This window comes from Lycium barbarum, chromosome 10, assembly GCF_019175385.1.
Source record: "Lycium barbarum isolate Lr01 chromosome 10, ASM1917538v2, whole genome shotgun sequence".
In the NCBI taxonomy this organism is placed as follows: Eukaryota; Viridiplantae; Streptophyta; class Magnoliopsida; order Solanales; family Solanaceae; genus Lycium; species Lycium barbarum.
In genome coordinates this window covers 115762012-115779061 of record NC_083346.1, presented here as the reverse complement: position 1 = coordinate 115779061, position 17050 = coordinate 115762012, and the positions used below count along the sequence as shown (strand labels likewise).

The 17050-nt window shown below is 35.8% G+C and overlaps 1 protein-coding gene across 1 annotated transcript; it reads left to right on the top strand.

Annotated features, from left to right (window-relative positions):
• The first annotated feature begins 1030 nt into the window (after positions 1-1030).
• LOC132613361 (uncharacterized) lies at positions 1031-5376 on the top strand. Its single transcript, XM_060327375.1, has 4 exons — positions 1031-1181; positions 1288-1649; positions 1748-1812; positions 4593-5376. Exons 1-4 carry the CDS (start codon positions 1031-1033, stop codon positions 5374-5376), a joined length of 1362 nt encoding a protein of 453 aa, XP_060183358.1.
• Positions 5377-17050: the final 11674 nt, after the last annotated feature.

Here is a 17050-nt window from a genome sequence, read left to right as displayed (position 1 = left end):
TTTAACGAATTATTTGGTTTAAATTAAACGTTGTGGTTTAACTTTACCCATTATTGAAGAATCAAAGTTTTGGAAGGTTTAGTATTTAAAACTGTTGACATAAAATTTTAGAAAAGTTTATCAAGAGGAGTGGACATCATTTGAATACTGGTCAAAATGAATGTATTAAATAATATTCCATCCCACCTTCAGACCAGGTCATGGTGGAAGCTATTACTAACGGGCAAGACAATGAGGGATGGCAGGATGTGAAGAGGAAAAAAGGTAAGGAGATAGGCAACCTTGCCAAATATGTTCCAAACGCCTCGAAACAAGACCCTCCAAGTAAGCAGTGGATGCCTTTAGTTCAGCCTGGAGGAGGGAACTCTCATAACATGACGACTAGAGGGCAAAATTTGGCTATTGTCTCTCACGCTGAGCAGGGGGATAAGATTAATACGGAAGTTGAAGTCCTATCGAGCTTAGGGACTAGAGTGCAAAACCTTCCACGCCAACAGGTGGGCCTTAGTAAAGGGGGAACACAAGACAGAAAGAAGAACTTGGAGAAGAAGGCTAAGAAGTCTAGAGTACTGAAAGGTCCCAAAACAGCTACTAAGGTGAAACAGGGAAAGGTTACTGATTTTCCAGAGGCTGTGGATCATCCAGATATCTGCGAGAGTACTTTAAGTCAAGTCCAGTCTACAGTGAAAGTATCTCTTTTGAATGCTGCCCCTAAGAGAAAGAAATTCACCTCTACAGTGAATGTTCCACCTGAGCTCATTATAGGGAAAGGGAATACCCCTCCCACTGGTTATCTCCCCCCTCCCCGTCATTTTGGTTTGGACCCAGATCTGGAGAACATCATTGTTATCAGGAAAAGTATTGAGAAAGGAGAAGAAGGTAAACTTTGCCTATTGAATTCTCAGACCTGGGAAGATATCCCTGCCTCCTCTGATATAGCCTTGATAGACCCAGGAGGACTTGATCTTGCCCTATTAGTACTGAGATAGGGCCCACGAGACCTCTCAACTTGGTTAATTCGGATGTACTCATGGAAGACGATTCTGATGAGTTTGAATCTTCTAAATCTGATGATTATCATGACTTTGGAGGATTTGAACCTTCTGATAGTGTGTTACATGAGAATTCTACTAACAAAGTCCAATATAATGTGGCATTCTTTAACAACTTATCACCCAGGGGTCTGTCCAGCTCCGGAGATATGATGCAAAAAGCTTTGAAAAAAGGCTCAAAAACTTTCTCCTTGAATGTTTCCCATGATTGATACAATTTCATGGAATGTGAGAGGCATTGGGTCCCAAGGAGCAACTGAAAGAATCAAACTCCTAAAGAAACAACACAAGCTTTCCTTACTAATCCTCCAAGAACCTATGGCTGGAGCAGACAAGATATACAGATTCAAAAGGGCACTTGACTTCCCTTTTGCATTTTCTAATTGTTCAAATAAAATTTGGGTTCTATGGAATCCAGACTTCACCATTGACATTCTTGAGGACAAAGACCAACAAGTTCTACTGAAACTACTTCACTTGAACAATCCGAACCCTTTTTACATCACTGTTGTCTATGGAAAGTGTGATGAAGCTCTTAGAATGGAACTGTGGGATGACCTAAGAAACACTGCTGAAAGAATCCAAGGCCCCTGGGGGGTAGTTGGTGACTTTAATGTGATTACATGTTGTGAAGAGACACAAGGGGGGGAGACCTTTTAGAATTGAAGACTGTGTTAACTTTCTCTCTTGTCTAGCTGATTGTGGTCTGCAGGATGCAGGATTCTTTGGTTCTAATTGTTGCACCTCATTTTTACCAAAGGCTAAACAAAGCACAACTTATGGAGCTCTGAAATAATTAATTATGTACAGAGTCGCCACCTAGCATTTAAGGTATACTAGGGTACCTATAAATTATTAATATATGCAGCTTAACATGGTCTACGAAAATAAGTGAGATTCTAGGTAAGGGTTCAAATTATTCCGAAGGGAAGGTGTTAGGCATCCTTCAGAATCCACAAATGTGGTTCCTGGCTGGACCAATTTAACTATTAGAGGGATGTGTAAAAAGGCTTGATTATTATTTACAAAAATTAGTAGAATTTAGACTAAAGAATAATTAATATGACTATTCACATAAATAATCGTGCAATACGTATTTTATACATATGTGATATAATAATTATTTAAAAAAAAAAAAAAGTTATGAGCAACTTAGAAGTTTGGGTATGTGACAAAGGTATAAAAATGGACATGAAATTATTTTTCACTCAAGGTGAGTTAACTAATTTAACTAGCTAAGTATGTACGCCTAATCAATTAATTATGAGAGTATTCTAAAGCCTAAATATTGAGGCAAATCACCCTATTTATTCACTTAAGTGTGCTAAGCTATTGAATTAAAACTCTAGCGAAACATGATAACTATAAGAATATTAGCTACAAAAATAATAACTGTCTAATATTAATTTGTCTAAAACACATAAAATTTAAATCATCTAAGCAGATCATAAATAAATACCACCAACCTGCACCCTAAAAAGTAAAGTTTCACTATATTTTATGCTTGTATAATTTAAGAATGTAAAAAAAAAAAATATAAACAGAGAATTTAAGAAGCTATTTGAACTTCTTTTGAGTGTCATCTTCGAAAAGTAACTCCGGATACCTGCATGAGACTTAATAAAAATGTTAGTAAGAAAATAAATAACTATCGGATGAATTAAAAAAATAATGAATAAACTTAAAATAAAAACCCGTCTTTGTACATGGAAGGCCTTGGAAATCGACGGAAATTTCTTCATCGGCCATCTTGACTTCTAAAAAAATGTCCAACCCACAGTCTACGTTTTGAACTAACAAACTGGGACGGTTCTATATTTATGTATTATTGAATCCAAAACCTTGAAAAACTAGATAAATGAACGTGGGAATTGACATTAGTGGTTAAACAAAATCTATCAGTCTTTCTACAAAAAGACAAAATTGGAACTGAGAGTTTTTTTTTTAATTCCAAATAAAGTAACAAACAAACAAATGAAATTCCTAACATCAGCTCTTTTTTTTTTTTTTTTTTTCATATTTTACAAAAACCAATGCGTTAAAAAAAAGATCCAGAAAACTAGAAGAAATTCAAAAACAAGATGGAGAAAAATTAAATGAAGAGAAGACGTTACTTGAAACAATGAACCATTAAATGCACACTTAAGTAACAATTAATTACACAAACACTAGCATCAATACAACTAAAAAATAAATCTGATCAGCTCAAGCAACCTAATTAAACTCTAAAAAACTTGATCTTTTTTTCAAGAACAACTCACACCGAACTCCACCATGGGCTTAATTGTCATTTTACAAGAACTATTCAAAACATACCTCAAGAACTGAAAACCCAACAAAGGGTATATGTACTAAAGAAGCAGCTAAACAACTTCAGATTCTTGAACAATGAAAAAAGTGAACCTTAAAGAACAAAGTTCAAGTCTTTATCAAACAATAACAGAACAGAACAATGTACAAATCTATATATATATACGTATAGGTAACCATATAGATAGATACAGTGTATAGATATTGAGAGAAGTGAACAAAGGTGGCAGTGGGTGAGATGGCAAGGGCTATTTGTGGCGAGAAGTTCACCGGAGAAGATGGTGGAAGGGCGGTAGGGGCGACTGTTTTTTGAGAAGTAAGGAGAGGGAGTAGAGGGTTGTGGTGTCGTTGGTGTTATGGTTTCACCGGAACTCGGAGGGGAAGGGGATGTTTGGTTCGTGGTGTTTTCAGTTGGGGTTTGGGGTGGTGAAATGGGTGTAGGCGGTGGCTAAACGGTGAGGGGCGGAGTGACAATGGTGGTGGTAGATGGAGGAAGATGAAGTTGTGCAGGTGTTTTCGTGACTGTGGCGGTTCGTGGGGGCGGTTTGGTGCCTCACAGGAGAGTGTAGCTCCGGCGTGGTGGCGGCTAAAGGGGAGTGAGAGGGGGGATAAAAATGTTAGGGTTTAGGGGAGAGGGAAAAAATCTGATAATTAAGTATTGTCTCCCAGATTAAATCAACCCCCACTTTTCCTTAAAATGTGAACAAACCCTCCTTTTTGTCCAAAAATAATAATGAAGCCATACCCCTTTGTCCCCTCAATGCTTATTTTAATCCCTTTTTAAAAAAAAGAGTGATGAAACTTTGACTTGATCGGATTTTACTCTGCGTTTAAAAATTAATTACTCCGATTTTCTCTGCACTGTCAGACTGTACTAAATATAGTTAATTAATACATGTATAAATAATAACGCAAGTATAAAATATAAACATTAATGTCTATGATATAAAAATGTATTGCTATAAAATCAAGAAACAATTATTAATTGCACAAAAAATTGTAGTATTACGCTATACATGTGCAAAATAATGATTCTTGAAAAAAATGACAATAAATTGAGAAAATTCCTAAAAATAAGGATAATCATCAATAAATTGTTGAAAAAATGTAAAAATGTGTAAAAAATGTATTTCGTGCTCTTTAACGAATCAGGGCCCCCCAAAACGTTAATTTTAAACACGTCGAGCCAAAATTAGGTGTCAACACTAATTTCACTTGGTGCGACAACAGGGATCCTCCTAAAACCATTTGGGAGAGGCTCGATAGGCTGGTTTACAACTCTGAATGGTTTGATACGTTTGGCTCAACTTTGGTTACCCATCTGTCTAGGACAGGATCTGATCATGCCCTCCTTCTTATTCATGCTGGCACTGAGGAGATGAATTTTATCAAGTATTTCAAGTTTTTAAATATCTGGACTGAACATGAAGATTATTTATCTATTGTCAAAGAGGCTTGGGAGATCAATGCAACTGGGAATCCCCTTCAGGCCCTCCATCAGAAGATTAAAAATGTTTGCTCCAGGTTAAGTGCGTGGTCGAGGATAGCATTTGGGGACATCTATGAAGAGCCCAAGAGACTTGAAATCTTGATTAGAAGTTTAGAGGAGGCCATGATCTTGGATACCTCTTCTGAAAGTAGAATGCAACTTGCTAGGGCCAGAGCTGAACTTTCCAGGTTTCTGATTCTCCAAGACTCTATACTAAGGCAAAAGGCAAGAGTTAGGTGGCTTTCTGAAGGAGATACCAACTCGGCTTTCTTTCATGGGATAATCAAAGGGAGGAGGAAGAGGTTAAACATCCAAAAGATTAGAGATGAAGATGATAATCTATTTGAAGGAACTGCTGCTATTGCAGAAGCAGCAGTGGTTTTTTTTCAGAAGCTCTTCTCACCTGAACCAACCACTGATGAACCCACCTCTTTGAATGTTATCCAAAGTGTAGTTTCTGATGAAGATAATAGATTTTTGAATGTCATTCCCTCCAGAGAAGAGATTAAGGAGATTGTTTTCTAACTTGATCTAGATAGTGCCCCTGGTCCGGATGGACTAAGTGGCAAGTTCTACCAGAGTTCATGGCCTGTTATTGCTGAAGATGTTTTTCTTGCAGTTAAAGCATTTTTTGAAGGATCTACTCTTCCTAAGTTTTTCACCCATACTTGCTTAGTCATGGTTCCTAAAGTGGAATTCCCCCAACACTTTACTGACATAAGGCCTATTAGTCTTTGCAATGTGTCCTCCAAAATCATTTCTAAACTCCTTACTGCTAGACTAAGTGGGTTGCTTCCTAGGATTATCTCTCCTAATCAAAGTGGTTTTGTGAAAGGGAGAGCAATTACTGAAAACATTATCCTTGCCCAGGAAATTGTTAATGATATTGGGAAACCAGTGGATGGGGAAAATGTTCTGATGAAACTTGACATGGCTAAGGCCTATGATAGGGTGTCCTGGTCCTTCCTCTGTAACATGCTAAGGAAAATGGGCTTTGATGAAAGATGGGTGGATATTGTGTTCAGATTCATTTCAAACAATTGGTACTCTGTGATTATAAATGGTGGAAGACGTGGTTTTTCCCAATCAGGAAGAGGTTTAAGGCAAGGGGATCCCCTCCCCCCTTCCCTTTTTGTTTTAACAGCAGAGTTATTTTCTCAATCCTTTAACCAGTTGAACAGCAACAGGAGATTTATTGGCTTCACCATGAGCAATCAGGGACCACAAATTAACCACCTTGCATTTGCAGATGATACCATTTTGTTTTGCAATAGTGGTAGAACTTCTATAAGACTGATGCTTAAAACCTTGGCAAAGTATGAGGCTATATCAGGGCAAAAGATCAACAAGGCAAAATGTAGCTTCTCTGTTGCTATCAAGACTGATCTGGAAACCATCAGTAGGCTGGAGACTCTCACAGGAATGAAGTATGAGCCACTTCCCATTAAATACCTTGGTTGCCCATTGTACTCAGGGAGAAAAAAGAATGAGTATTTCTCTGCCATGGTCTCCAAAGTCATCAATAGGGTCAGAGGTTGGCACTTGAAGTTTCTATCAACTGGGGGGAAAGCAGTTCTCATCAGACATGTCCTTCTGGCCTTGAACATTCATACTCTAGCTGCTGTTCATCCCACTAAAGGAGCCATTGAAGACATTGAAAGATACCTAGCTAGGTTCTTCTGGTCTGGGCAAGACAACAATACTAGACAACACTGGATAGCCTGACATAAGCTTTGTCTTCCCTATGATGAGGGTGGTGCTAATTTTAGGAGAGTTGATGACATTTGCAAAGCATTTACAGCCAAGCAATGGTGGAAACTCAGGATTACTAACTCTTTTTTGTCTCAATTTTGCAGGGCAAAGTATGGTAGCATTAATCATCTTGTATTCAGGAAATGGGTTACTGGCCAATCCCACAGTTGGTAAGCTATGTGTAAGATCAAATTTGAGGTAGAGCAACATATCCTGTGGAAAGTGGGAAGGGGCAATCTAAGTTTCTGGTATGATAATTGGACCAATTTCGGTCCCCTCTGTAGTAGCCTACCTGATGATGCTGAATACGACAACACTAGAGTATGTGAAGTGCTTAGAAATGGTGAATGGGTCTGGGCAGTGCTCAGGGTTCCCCCCAGATGCAGTCAAGAACTTGGTGAAATCTGTCCACATTATTCTTAACCAGGAATTAGATGACACAGCAGTATGGACTCCGAGCACGAATGGAAAATTTTCAGTCTCCTCTGCTTGGGAGTGCTTGAGACAGAGAAATGAGGTTACAGCTTTTGACAAAAGCATCTGGCACAAGGATGTGCCCTTCAAAATGACCTTTATGACATGGAGAGCAGCCCACAACAGGGTGGCAACAGTTGACAACATTCGAAGATTTGGAATTGATTTGAGTACTACTTGCTCTTGCTGTCCTGAACCTTCCATGACCACCGGAGAGGAAAATTGTGAGCATTTGTTTTATAGGGGTCAATTTGCCCAAAAACTGTGGAGTATTTTTGCTGGTAGGATAGGGATCCCTTTTACCGGTTTAAATCTAAGAACTATGCTCTCTTACTGCTGGAAATTTAAGAACAAAAACTCTATAGCTTCGTATGTGTGCAAGATCATGGCTCCTATCATCATTTGGGAGTTGTGGAGGTCGAGATGTGCTAGCAAGTTTGGCAATGAAAAACCTGCAGTTCTGAGGTCTAAAAGTTTAATTACTTTTAACATTGTGCAAATTATGAAAGCTCGTTTCAAAGGGGTTGCAGTGGGGAACACTTGGGAGGACATTTGCAAGTTGTTTGACCTCAAACTAGTGGAAATATGCTACAAAAGAGTGGTATGGATGAAGCCATCTATCCCTTTTGTCAAAGTCAACAGTGATGGAAGCTGCATAAATGGCAATTGTTGAGGAGGAGGAGTAGTGAGGGACTATAGTGGAAAAACTTTGATGGCATATAGCCTTCCACTTGGCCAAGGAAATAGCAACTGGGCGGAGGCTCATGCTTTGTTGTTTGGACTGCAATGGTGTATAGAGCAGGGTATGTCGTTCATTGTGGGAGAAACTGACTCTTTACTCTTACAGAAATGCACTCAAGCAGACTGGACAGTTCCATGGAGAATTGCTGAAACAATCTCAAAGATCCAAACGCTGATTCAGGGGAGAGGAATTACCATCCAACATTGCTTTCGGGAAGCCAATCAAGTTGCGGACAAGTTAGCTTCTTTAAGTCATCAACTGCAAGAGACACACATCTACACTAGTTTTGATATAATGCCAAGACAAATCAAAGGTTTACTTAACGTCGATAGATGGCAACTACCAACCTTTCGAGTCAGGAGAAAAAGACCGGGTGTGCTTAGATTGGAGCCACCATGACCTTTTTAGCTTTATTACCACTGTAGGGTTGGATCTGATGTTGTGCTTAGGCTCATTTTCCTCAAATTAGAGGGACTGATTGCTTGCATCAGACCCACAAAATGTTTTAGAGGGCCAGGCTATCCCCTCCCTCTACAAACTGTAACTTTTTGACAAAGTGGTAATAAAATTGTGACTTGGTTTAAATATATATATATATATATATATATATATATATATATATATATATATATATATATATATATATATATATCTTCTGCACCTGCTTGATCACACCAAAGAAATTTTTATTCTGAAAATTTCTCATCACAAATGATTTGGATCCTTTCCAATTTCAATCAAAATACATGTATATTTTTAAAGATCATAGAATTTCTATTAGTTTGAAGTAGTTTTAATTCTAATTGTAACAACTAACAACCAAACTGACACTTCAATTTTTAAGAGACAATTAAATCAAGAAGACTGGAGAACTTACTATGATGGAAAATTTTAGCATATATTCTAAATTAAATTTTTCTCGCATTTAGTTATAATCCTCTGATGAAACAATTACTCATATTGTGTACTATTGCCAGTTCAAATCCTCTTCATTTTTAGCGATCCGTTGAATTTATTATGATTCCAAAGGCTAGAATCGTATTAATATGTTATACTCGTTAGATTCCAACTATCATATAAAAAATTAATACTATGCTTTGAAGATGACTAAGAATGTGCGGTGTTGGTAAGAGATTCAGTATCTATTTATAATGATGCGAAAATAATAGATATTCGGTGGAATAGTCGAGAACTGAGGTTATAAATGTGTAATAGGTACTTGGTAGAAAAATCCTCGGTAATAACAGTACTTATGAGAAGGTAAAGACGACATTTGGTTGAAAGGTGATGGGAAAATAGTAGGCTGTAGAGAAGGGAATCCGCGATTTAAGTAGCACAAAAAAAGAAAAATTGAACCAAAGTAGTGCAAAAAAAAAAAAAAAATACATTAGTAGGTTTCACGCACGAATTTCGTGCGTGAAAGGACCAAACTGCAAAAATTCAGTTTGACCCTTTCACGCACAAAATTCATGCGTGAAAGGACCAGGTTACAAAAATAGAGTATGCTCCTTTTTCAAGTCCTTTCACGTACTACTTTCATGCGTGAAAGAGGAAGTTGCCCATTTTTCCTTTCACGCACTACTTTCATGCGTGAAGGAGCATAGTTTTTTTTTTTGTGTTACCTTTCAAATCACATTTTTTTTCATACTTTGGGCAAAGATTAGTCATATTTCAAAACCCCAAAATATTAATATTTTATATAAAACTTAATATCTTTTTTTGCGTACAATAATGTCGGCTCATTACATCAAGTCCACCTAAATGTTTGGATCGCCGTTTTAGGGGTTCTAAAGTGCCCCGAAGTAAGTTTTGAAACTTGTCATATTTATAGGGTTTTTATTTAAGTGTTTTATTATATTTGAATGTACAAATATAAATATTTGATTTAATAATAATTCATCCAATATGAGAGATTTATACTAATTAAAAAATAATTCATTCCATCTAATTACAATACTAATTCAAAGTAATACAATAATAAATTACAATAATAATACAATCTTCAAGTTCTAGAGGCTCTATTACTTCGAGACGTGCTTGTACTACCACGACCTTGTTGCCCACACGAACGCTTGTCATGGCCATATTGCTTACAGGTAGAGCACTTGCGAGAATAAGTTCTTTCACTAACATCCATTTGATTGGGTCTACGACTCCGTGAGTTAATGCCCAATTTCCTGATGTAATCCTTGTTAGCAACCATTGAAAATGGCTCGTTTGGCCAATAAGCTTCATTACCAAGTAGGTGGAATTGGCCGGAATATGCTCTAAGGTAACTGTGGACCTTGTATTCCCCTGCCACATAACTTGTTACCGTTTTTCTCATTATCTCGAAGAACTTGACAGCATGAGAACACGGCATGTGATACGTTTGCCACTTACCGCAAGTGCATGTTCTTGTTGCCTCATAAACGGTATGCACGTTTCCACCCTTACCGTTGTGATAACCCGTCCTAACTTCATATACATGTTGAATTGGGTCATACTCGGTCATTTGGTGATGCTCACATTTTTTTCTATAATGCTCCATATTTTTGAAGGGCTTTGGCATCCATGTCCCGCCATCGGCTAATATCGCTCTAGCCTGCCTTGTCCTAACAACAAATCGCTCCACAACCTGCTTGAAAGTCATTCTCACCATTGCGGTGACAGGTAGTCCTCGAGCAGATTTCAGCAAGCCATTGAAAGATTCTGAGCTGTTTGTTGTGAGCATGCCCCATTTTTTGCCTCCATCAGCATGAAGCGTCCATTTTTCAACTTCGAGCTTCATCAACCAAACATATGCGGGTTCACTCACTGCCCTGATCAGATCCATTTTTGCAGCCCATTTTCGTTGTTGATGCTCCATCGCAGCCCCCCCACATCAATTTGTTGAGAGTGCCATTGTGAAACGTTGATTGCAAATTTGTCTTCAAGTGCCTTAAACAATAGCGATGGTAAACAAAGGGAGGCTGCCACCCCGGTAAATTAGCCATATTGTGCAATATGCCTTTATGACGATCAGACAACACGCATATGCCGGTACGATCCTTAATAACATGAGTTTTCAAATGGGTCAAAAAGATCCCCCATGTGTCGTTGCTCTCGTTAGCGGCAATTGCGAAAGCAAGAGGAAATATTGACCCATTGGCATCCATTCCTATTGCAATTAGGAGCTTGATGTCGTAGGCACCATATACATGCGTACCATCTATGGATATCACTGGTCGGCAGTGAGCAAAACCATCAATGCATGGTTTGAATGTCCAAAATACGAAGTTGAAGATTTTACCCTCTATAAGCCGCCACTCTACAACAGTACCATTATTAAAATGTTGTAGAGCTGCCATATACCTTGGCAGCGATTGAAAAGAAGTATGTCAATTTCCAAAGACCATCTCAAAAGCGCGTCTACGCCCGAGAAATCCCTTTCTGTTGCTTATAGTTTTACTATATACGGTTTGAACGTTTCGAATACAATCTTTGATGGGGATCCTGCACAAGTTTAAAAAAACAACATTTAGTAATGATCTTTTAATCAATATAAGACATATAATGTACTAGGTAGGATAAGTTACCTTGGCGTTTCAGCAACGTCTTTAAGTAATACTTGAGCAATCATGTTTGTATCTAAATTAAAATGATCTGCTCGATTTTCTTCCATATAACAAGTGTGTCTTTCGCGAAATTTTGTGATAGCCCACATACCATCAGGCTTAACAATTCCCCAAAGCAACTACTCACAGCCTTGATACCGTCGTTTACAAACTAGTCTCCATATCTTTGTGTTTGACTGATCAACCTTAAACTCCCTCATGTCCTTAAAACAATAAATTTTGACAGCCCGTTGCAACGCCTTTTTGGATGCGAACAACATTCCCTTTGCAAGGTAGCATCGATCTTTGTTGAGATCCTTTGGTTCAATCCAGGTTTTTTGGCGACTATCATCATCTTCTCTTGTGAAGACAAATGCATCATCACGACCCTGCAGGCTGTCAAGATAAGGGATATTGTTAGAATGCCACCGAATTGGGCTTTCAGAAGTTGGGTTTTCAGCCATCGGTGGTGGTACGTGCTGGTGCATTGGTTCTTGTTGGTTTTGGATTTGAGGAATATTGTTGGTCATACCAACTTGAACATCATCATCATCTTCATCATCAGTTACCTCTGCATTATTAGCTATTTCATCGTCATCACTTGATGATGACTCATAATAATTAGGAAAATCTTCATTATCAAGTGCATTCATCCTCCTACACGAAAAGTAACATATTTTAAATACCAACATCATATATATATATACAGATAATTTAATATCAAGGTGATGAACTTACTGTCGTTCATAAGCACTGTCATGGTGTGGAGAATGATCAACTCCACCGAACTGAGAGGATTGACCGATATCCATATTTGGTACCACTGGCGAGTTTTGAGAATAGTTCCTATAAAGATTTGAAAACTGGTTATTGACCAATTCATACAACAAACACGTGCTATAATATGAAAAATCCATATTTACCAATTTTCATTGTAAGCTTGATTAAATTGTTGGCTTAGATTTTCCAGCGACACTTGACCACTCAAAATGTCTCTATAAGAACTAAAGTCTCCATAAGTGTTATCATGAATAGGCTGGACTTGAGGGACTTCTTCTCGAGGTATCTTTTCAACATACATCTCAAGAACATTAATGAATACTAAATCACGATATTCTTCCGGCGATCCCAAATAATCACTCAAAGATTCATCATCGTTGATATTGTGCATGCCATAACGCACTACACCGTTTGATATTGTTTGTGGATATCTGCCAGTTATTGAGACTCCAAACTCAGTGGGTGTATTTTTCATTCTTTTGTGCATGTAACTGACTAGTGTTTCATAATTTAAAGTTGTTGGAAATTTAACATGGGCTTGTGGTTTGATACTATAACGAATGGAGTAATTGTCCTCGACGATATCTCCATCCCAAAATAGTGAAACCTTAACAGTTGAAGCATTCTGAGACATTTTTTCTATGAAGTTTGATTTTTTTTTTTGAATGACTTGTAAGACTTAGACTTATGAAGTTGATGAGTTTTTCACTCGTCAAGCCTTCAAGTTAAATAGACCACTCAAAATTGAAATTGACATTGCGCATTAAAATGGTGCGCAATACAAGTCGTGTTAAAACGATCAAATAATGCAGCAACGTATTGTCAAATCAAGTCTTTATGTGTCATAGATTCCTGAAATTGACATTGCGCATTAAAATGGTGCGCAATACAAGTCGTGTTAAAACGATCAAATAATGCAGCAACGTATTGTCAAATCAAGCCTTTATGTGTCATAGATTCCTGAAATTGACATTGCGCATTAAAATGGTGCGCAATACAAGTCGTGTTAAAATGATCAAATAATGCAGCAACGTATTGTCAAATCAAGCCTTTATGTGTCATAGATTCCTGAAATTGACATTGCGCATTAAAATGGTGCGCAATACAAGTCGTGTTAAAACGATCAAATAATGCAGCAACGTATTGTCAAATGAAGCCTTTATGTGTCATAAATTCTTGAAATTGACATTGCGCATTAAAATGGTGCGCAATACAAGTCGTGTTAAAATAAAGCAGGAGGAAGTTGCACTTTTCACGCACAAAAACTGTGCGTGAAAGGTTGAGTAGTTTAGGTGGACTTGATGTAATGAGCCGACATTATTGTACGCAAAAAAAGATATTAAGTTTTATATAAAATATTAATATTTTGGGGTTTTGAAACATGTCTAATCTTTGCCTAAAGTATGAAAAAAAAATGTGATTTGAAAGGTAACACCAAAAAAAAATAAAAAATTGTGCTCCTTCACGCATGAAATTAGTGCGTGAAATGCAAAATGGGCAACTTCCTCTTTCACGCATGAAAGTAGTACGTGAAAGGACTTGAAAAAGGAGCATACTCTATTTTTGTAACCTGGTCCTTTCACGCATGAATTTTGTGCGTGAAAGGGTCAAACTGAATTTTTGTAGTTTGGTCCTTTCACGCACGAAATTCGTGCGTGAAACCTACTAATGTACTTTTTTTTTTTTTGCACTACTTTAGTTCAATTTTTCTTTTTTTGTGCTACTTAAGTCGCGGATTCGTAGAGAAGGTAATAGATATTTGGTTGAAAAGTTATGGGAAGATAGTAGGTTGTAGCTTGCAGATGGAGTTACTCAAATAGTTATACTAGGTTAGCGTACCTTCGCACATCTCCATTTTAGGGGCAACCCCAATCAGATTTCGTCTTATATACTGATTTCAAAAGCTTGAATTCTACTCAAATAGTTATATTATGTGAATTAAAGTTCGATTTTATATACTGATTCCAAAAAGCTTGAATTGTATTAATATGTCATACAACTTTAATTTAGAACTATCATGTTGAGGATTACGACTTGAAAAGTCATTAGAATCTGGACCACTAATTGAATCACACGAAAAAAAGGACATGAAAGGCAGGTCCTAATCCCCATGTTAAGTTTTCGTGATTCAATTTACCACTCCAAAATAAAAGACAAAAACAAAACAAAAGAAAATAATTTCTAGCACACACATACACCGAACACGTAAGCACTTACCTTTATTTTTGTAAAATCTCGTAAGCACCTACCAGTTTGTCCATATATATTTTTTCATTTTTTAAAAAATACTATAGGAAAATTACTTTGAATAAATGTTTATTTATGTAACATGTCATATTTTAACTTCAAACTTGAAATATGAAAATAAGTATTTCAAGTTTTGACTTGCAGAACTTTAACTATATTTTCATACAAACATCTAAATACAACTTTAATTTCTCAACTTAATTTTAAGGGAAATAACACTTTTGGTCCTTCAGTTATTAATAAATTCTGATATTAATCTTGTAACAAACAATTCAACTTATTGAACCTTCAATTGATTAAAATATGTGTTTTTATCCCTTCATACAGAAAATGAATTACATTTAGAATTATATTATCGTTAAATATGGAGCAAAAATACAAACATAGCACATGTATAATTAAGTGATAAAACATTTAATAATCATAATAAATATGTGAATATTCACAAACTATTATTACAAAAACTAAAAAAATCAATTAGTTGAAGGTTGAATATGCTTAATCAGGTATCAAAGAATTAAAATAATTTATTAATAACTAAAAGATAAAAATGCTATTAGCCTATTATTATTATTATTATTATTATTATTATTATTATTATTACTTTTCTTTCAAGAATCAACCAGGTCCAAATTGGTTGCGGCCCTTTTTCTGATTGTGGGCCCAAAAGGTAGAATGACAATCCAAATCAACCTCCTCTCTCCAGATTCATTGGAGTCTAATTCTTTATCTTCCAGCTCAGGTTTACATCATGCTGCCACTAAAGTTTCAAAACATATCTTCTTCCATGTATTTACACAGTCGAAAAAATTAAGATAAATTAAAGTGTTACAAAACATGTACTTCTGATATTTTGTTCATATCATCAAAACATTACTCCTTCTGTCCCAATTTAAGTGTCGAAGTTTGACTGTTCACAGAGTTTAAGAAATAAAGAGAGACTTTTGAATCTTGTGATCTTAAATTAAAAATATGAGTAATCTTTTAAATCTTGTGGTCTTAAACATGTAGAATATTAGAATTGGAAAATTCACTAAATATAGAAAGATAGCGGAATACTCTTTTTGAGACATACAAAAAAAAAAAAATAAGACACTTAAATTGAAACGGGGGAAGTACATTTTTGATGTCCAAATGTTGGTCTACCAACTTTGAAACAAGAACTCAAGTTAAATCCAAGTTGCTCTTGCACTCTAAAGCTCTCTTTTTTAGGAAAGCCGGAAAAAAATTTTAACGACATTTTTGGGGATAGCACCCAACCCTTTTTCTAATAATAAGATCAATTTTTAATTTGTTTCCCTTTAAAGGAATTTGCATAGACGCACTATAACTATAAAAAGATTATACCATCTTTCATTTTTAATATAAAACTCCACGTAAGTCATATGTGTTTTCTAGTTTTGAACTTTTGATTACCAATATCCATATAATCGAGACCTTACTCGTGGATCATACTGAGTACGTTATAATATCCATATACTACAAGATTCTATATATAGTGTCCAGGATAAATTTTGAATAAAAGTATGCATATTAACCAATTAGGGTGAGAGTATCTAAGACAAAATAAATCCTTAGAATGGATGATTCTACCCTTATTAAAGATCCCATGACAATCTTTAATTCTTTATTTTATTTGCATAATGCACTATAGCTATAGAAAGATTGGTAATAAGATGGTATAATCTTTCATTTTCAATATAAAACTCCACGTAAGTCATATTTATTTTCTAGTTTTCAACTTTTGATTACCAATATCCATATAGTAACTCATATGCAGGATTCTACAGATAGTGTCCAGGATAAATTTGGAATAAAAATATGCATATGTACCAATTAGGGTGAGAGTATCTAAGACAAAATAAATCCCTTAAAATCGACGATTCTACCATATTAAACATATCATGACAATCTTTATTTTATTGTTCACTATGTAACAATTATCATATTACAATCATACATAATAGTTTGTGAACAAAAAAAAGAATCTTAAGGATCATTTGGTTCATAGATTAGTTATACATGGATAATAATACAAGAATTATACGAGATTAATTTATAGTCCTATATCTAAAACAATACTATTGGCTATCCAGTGTTGTATCAAGATAAAATAGTTATACCGGCATTAGTCATATTGAAAATGAAATGACAACCAGAAACAATATACTCTCTCAATCTCATTTATCTGTCGAAATTCAAATTTCTATAGTCAAAATTTTAAATTTTGACTGTGAATCAGACTTAAAATCAATAAGTTTCTTGAAATAAAATTTACCATACTTAAAATTAGACAAAAAATACTATAAATCAATAATTAACAATTAAAAATGTTTAAAAGCATATAAAAAAATTGCGATCAAAGAAAATTAGTCATATTGATCTCAAGAAACAAAATGTGATAACTATTTCAGGATGAAGGGAATAATATAACTAGATTGTAATTTGTACTAAATTTTTTTTTTTGAATTAATCCCTCTAACAATCGATTTTTTTTCTTTTTTATTCATTTCATATCTAGTCACAGCTGAGTCAACAAAAAAAGAAAAAAAGAAAAGTAAATCTGAGTATTAAAATATTGCCAATGTATTTATCCATCGTAATCCACGTCGTATCTACAGTTGCCTTA